The sequence below is a fragment of the Nannochloropsis gaditana genome (genome assembly GCF_000240725.1).
Source record: "Nannochloropsis gaditana CCMP526 unplaced genomic scaffold scaffold1163, whole genome shotgun sequence".
In the NCBI taxonomy this organism is placed as follows: Eukaryota; class Eustigmatophyceae; order Eustigmatales; family Monodopsidaceae; genus Microchloropsis; species Microchloropsis gaditana.
The window spans coordinates 128-5,669 of NW_005802790.1; the positions used below are offsets into that span (position 1 = coordinate 128).

At 63.2% G+C, this 5,542-nt stretch overlaps 1 protein-coding gene across 1 annotated transcript; it reads right to left on the reverse strand.

Moving 5' to 3' along the window:
• Window positions 1-3,178: 3,178 nt before the first annotated feature.
• Window positions 3,179-3,303, reverse strand: NGA_2057000 (uncharacterized protein; the record flags this gene model as incomplete). The annotated part of the gene is made up of 1 exon (XM_005852476.1): window positions 3,179-3,303. A coding segment is annotated over one exon (125 nt), but the record flags the coding sequence as incomplete, so codon positions are not given.
• Window positions 3,304-5,542: the final 2,239 nt, after the last annotated feature.

Consider the following 5,542-nt stretch of genomic DNA (forward strand, 5'->3'; position numbering starts at 1 on the left):
TAGAGGACGTCGTGCCCGCCTGTCACCCGCATTTTCCCACCGCAATAACCTGCCATGCATACAATCGACACAGGCTTCGGGATTCACTGCGTCCATTCAGAGCTCGCAGACAACGGAGGCCAATCTCGACATTCTCAGCAAGGAGCGGCTCTGGGCGGTGTGGCGGTATCATCCCTGTCTCCCCTGACGCTACGGCACCACTGCCGCGCAAATCCCCAGCCTCTGGAGCCATCGCGCTCACAAGTCATCGGAAAAACTATGAAAAACCTACGGAGGGTGTTTTTCCTACTCCTGCTGATGCTCCTTGCAGCTGAGCATGCCGTTTCTTTCATCTTTCCCCTCTCCACTAGCCCAAGTACAAGCAGAAGAGACGCCGCGAGGGCGTCGTGGCGTCGCTGCTCCCGCGCCCCACCTCACCAAAGCGCCTTGTCACGCCTTCAAGCCACTACTGAAGGCGCTAAGGTGGCGGCGAAAGTTGCCAAGGACAAAGAGTCGGGGGATCGCGAGAGGAAGGATGACAAGAACAAGCCAACCGCCATGGCCACGGCGGCGGAGCTGGGGAAGTACGACGTGAAGCGAGTCCGCAACTTCAGCATCATCGCACACATCGATCACGGCAAGAGCACGCTGGCCGATCGGCTTCTGGAGTCGACCAAGACGGTGGCGACGCGGGACATGAAGGCCCAGCTTCTGGACAGCATGGACATCGAGCGGGAGCGGGGAATCACCATCAAGCTGAACGCGGCGCGGATGCTCTACCGGGCCAAGGACGGAGAGGACTACATTTTGAACCTGATCGACACCCCGGGCCACGTGGACTTCTCCTACGAGGTCTCGCGCTCCCTGGCCGCCTGCGAGGGCGCCCTGCTGGTGGTGGACGCCTCCCAGGGCGTGGAGGCCCAGACCCTGGCGAACGTCTACCTGGCGCTCGAGAACGACCTGGAGATCATCCCCGTCCTGAACAAGATCGACCTGCCGGCCGCGGACCCGGACCGGGTGCAGGAGGAGATCGAGCAGACGGTGGGCCTGGACTGCACGGAGGCGGTGAGGGCCTCGGCCAAGAGCGGCATCGGGATCGACGACATATTGGAGCAAATCGTGGCTCGCGTACCCCCTCCCGCGCCGCCCACGGGGGGGCCGCTCAAGGCGCTCATCTTCGACAGCTACTACTGCCCCTACCGCGGGGTGGTGGTCTACTTCCGGGTAGTCGACGGGGAGATTCGGCCCAAGGACCGGGTCAAGTTCATGGCGAGCGGGAAGGAGTATGAGGTGGTGGAGGTGGGTTTCATGACGCCGGAGAAGCGGGCGGTGGAGGTGCTGCGGGCGGGGGAGGTGGGCTACCTCTCCGCGGCCATCAAGGCGGTGGAGGACGCGCGGGTGGGTGACACCATCACGAGCGCCCGGGGAGGGGCCTCCGACGCCTTGCCGGGCTACGCCGAGGCCAACCCCACCGTGTTCGCGGGGCTCTTCCCCGTGGACGCAGACCAGTTTGAGGTGCTGCGGGAGAGCTTGGGGAAGCTGAAGCTGAGCGACGCGGCCATCTCCTTTGAGCCGGAGAAGAACTCGGCCATGGGCTTCGGGTTCCGGGTAGGCTTTCTGGGCTTGCTGCACATGGACATCGTGCAGGAGCGTCTGGAGCGGGAATACAACCTGGACTTGATTGTGACGGCGCCCTCGGTCGTCTACAAAGTCCTGACCAACAGGGACGAGGAGATCTCCATCGACACGCCCGCCAAGCTGCCCCCCGCCACCGAGCGCAAGGCCATCTACGAGCCGTACGTGCGCGTGGAGATGCTGGCGCCCACGGACTACACGGGCAGCCTGATGGAGCTGGCGCAGGACAAGCGGGGGGAGCTGAAGGAGATGAAGTACCTGACCCCCACGCGGACGGCGCTCATATACGACATGCCCCTCGCGGAGGTGATAACGGACTTCTTCGACGAGCTTAAGAGCCGCAGCAAGGGCTATGCCTCCATGGAGTACAGCCTGGTCGGCTACCGCGAGAACGACCTGGTGCGCCTGGACGTGAGGATCAACGACGAGGAGGCGACCCCCCTCGCCTGCATCGTCCACCGTGACAAGTCCTACGCGGTGGGGAAGGCCCTCACAGAGAAGCTCAAGGAGCTGATTCCCCGCCAAATGTTTAAGGTGCCGATCCAGGCCTGCATTGGCGGGAAAGTGGTCGCCTCCTGCGCCCTCTCCGCCATGCGAAAGGACGTTCTGGCCAAGTGCTACGGGGGCGACGTGAGCAGGAAGAAGAAGTTGCTGCAGAAGCAGGCGAAGGGGAAGAAGCGGATGAAGACCATGGGGAAGGTCTCAGTGCCTCAGGAGGCCTTTCAGGCTGTCTTGAAGCTCAAGAGCACCAATTAGGCGTCGCCGGTGAGGGAAAGGGGGCTGGGCGGCTGAGGGCGGTGCCAAGGCGCTCGGATGTACAGAATTAGGAGTAAGGGGAGGGGGGCAGAGCGGTGACGAGAGGGAGAGACGGACAGGGGTAGAGGAAGGGAGGAGTGGCGCTCCTGCGAGGGTCTTGGAAGAAACAGAACACTAACCAGACGTCACATGACAAGAGATTCGGCCACAGTGCTGCAAAGGCAGGGTCTCTTTATTGTCACTCTCGCCCCATTCCTCTCCTTTCAGCCCCCTTCACCCACGTATTCCTGCGTGGCCCCTCCCTGTGCCCCTGCCCGGGTCCCAACCTCTCCCCCTCACCGCAGCGAGGCCGCGTGCACGCCCACCTCGCCCCTGTATACTACGTCCTTTCTCGTCCAATCCACTAATGCCTTCCACAACGCCGAGACACCGGCCCCCGTGCTGGCGCTCACGACCAAGACACTCCTCCCCCCCCCCCCCTCCCCACTCCCTCCTCCCTCCCCTCCCACCCCGCCCCAGTAGCCCCATCTCTCGCATGTCCCGCACGACTAGCGAGTGGCTCCGCGCCAGGTCCAACTCGTCCAGGAGGTCTCCCTTGGTGAGAACCACCTTTACAGCCACGTCTCGTGCGCGTAGGGCTTTCAGGAGGTCTCCGTCCTCCCGGCACAGCCCCCGCACACAGTCTACCAGGACGCAGCACACGCTCAGCACCCGCCGCGTCGCCAGGTAGCTCTGGGTCATCTCCCGCCACCGCCGTTTTTGCTGTACCGAGGCCACGGCGTGGCCGTAGCCCGGCAAGTCGGCCAGCGTGAGCACGGGGGGCTTCCTTCCTAGCTGGTAGAAGAAGACTGCGTCCGTCCAGCCCGCGCGGTCTGAGACCCGCGCCACGCCACGACGAGGAACCATGCCGGCCACGGCGTTCACCAGACTGGACTTCCCACAGTTGGAATGCCCTGCAAACGCCACCTCGGGCAGCATATGTTTAAAGAAGGGCCACCCCTCCGAACCCCTCCCACTCGCTGCTGCCATGAAGGTCGCAAAGCCCGTAGCTCCTATCTGCGATGGGCCCGCTGTCATGTCCTTAGGCCCGCGCCGATACCGAGCTGTGTCTTTCCCTCGCTGCTTTTGCCCCAAGCCCAGCTCATTAATGCGCCTCAAAATCTCCGGGTCAGGGCCCTCCGCCTCGTCCTCTCGGGCCAATGCGGCTATTCGTGCAAGGTGCCGGCGCCGGTCCTCGAGCATGCTGTCCGACACGCTGTCTGATCGCTCCCGCCTTCTTCTGGTATCCTTGGCGACTTTTTCTTCGGGCGTACTTGGGGGTGTAGCTCGATGCTTTCGGGAGGGACGGACCGCAGCCTCTGTGGTGATGCTCCGTGAAACGGACAAGCTGCAAAACCAGGGAAAAGCTTGCCGGCAAGCGCAAACCCGGCAATAATTCGAGGACACCATGAAAGTGCGACCCTGTATGAGTTTTTATGGTCACGAAACACGACTGAACGTGGGTTGCAGCAATCTGTGACCGTAAGGGCCCGCCCTTCCAATACGAGGCAGCCAGGCAACTTGCGTCTGAAGGGGAGGTTGACTCGTACTACGAGTAGGAGGGAAGTACCACCTGCGATCGTCTTTTGCGCCTTGCTACGGGCATATCATTCAAACATTCTCTGAATTATTACCTCTCAATTTAACTTTCTCTTTACAGGCAATCGGGGTTGGTCTAAGTGTGCTGATCGTTGCAAGCAACTGGAAGGAATGGCATCCGCTCAATCAGGGGCAGCAGGAAGTGCCACCTCTGCTGTTATTCCAGCGCCATCCTCCCCCTTCATCGCGAACACACGAGGATGCAGACGACGAGTTTGTGATACCGTGGGCGGCAATTTCTGCGGGCGGGACGGTCAAGAGGAAGAAACTGGCGGCCGCCGACCGCGTGGGAGAAGAAGAGGAGGGAGAGGAGGGAGAGGAGGGAGGGACGGGTCACGACGGGGAGGAGGGAGAGGAAGCGAGCGAGGCCGCCGAGAGGCGCATGACCAAGGAGGGCAGAAGGAGAGACAAGCAGAAGAAGTACAGGATGGGTTCCGGGAGAGCAGGCCTCCTGATTGCCCGTCCGAGCAGGCAGGCGATGAGCGGACAAGGGGGGTGTCTCCATGCGGCAGGGAAAGAGTCGGGGGGGCCAGGGAGCGCGGAGGAGAGGGCTTGGTGGCGAGCTGCGTCATTTGCGCAGAGACGTTTGACAGCGGCAAGCACCGGCCTGCCGTGGGGGCATGCGACCACGGAGGCATCTGCGCCCTCTGCTTCATGCGCCTCCGCCTGCTCATGGAGGACAGGGCCTGCCCGCTCTGCAAGGCCTCGCTCGAGCATGTCTATGTCTTCAACGGCGACGCGACGACCATGCAGCCTTTCGCCTCCCTGAATATATGGGGCACGGAGGCAGGGCCTGGCTACGTCTACGACGAGCGCGCGAGCATGTTCATGCCCCGGGCCTTCCACCGGGACGTCTTCGCCCCCATGCAGGGCTTCCGTTGCTCTCCGGCCGAGAGCAACGCCTGCCGGTACGAGGGCAAGGACCTCCGGGAGCTGAGGGCGCATTTGCAGCTGGCGCACGCCCAGTACCTTTGTGAGGTGTGCCTAAGCCACAAGAAAGTGTTCGTGGGCGAGCAGACCCGCTACGCCAAGAAGGCGCTGGCCGGGCACATGGAGCACGGGGAGGCCGACGCAGGCTTCTCGGGCCACCCTCGCTGCAAATTCTGCCGCAACAAGCCTTTCTACGACCTGACTGCCCTCTTCCACCACCTCCGTTCCGCCCACTACTCCTGCGACGTCTGCGAGCGCCTGCGCCAGCAAGAGGGCCTCCCACCCTCTCACCGGTACCACCGAGACTACCCGGCCCTAGAGCGGCACTTTCGGCAGGAGCACCACCTCTGTGAAGACCCTGTCTGCCTCTCGGAGCGTTTCGTCGTCTTCGCGCACGCCTTGGACTTGAGGGTGCACGTCCAGGCCAGGCACGCGGGCCAAGGGCGCTCGCGGCGACTCGAGCTAGACGTGTCCGCCTTCCGGGTTCGCGGGCAGCAGGGAGGGAGGGAGGGGCCGAGGGAGGGAGAGGGGGAGGGCGAAGGGGAGCGAACCTTGGAATGGACGCCGACTCGGTACCTGGCCCCGGCCACTGGGGGGCCAGGGA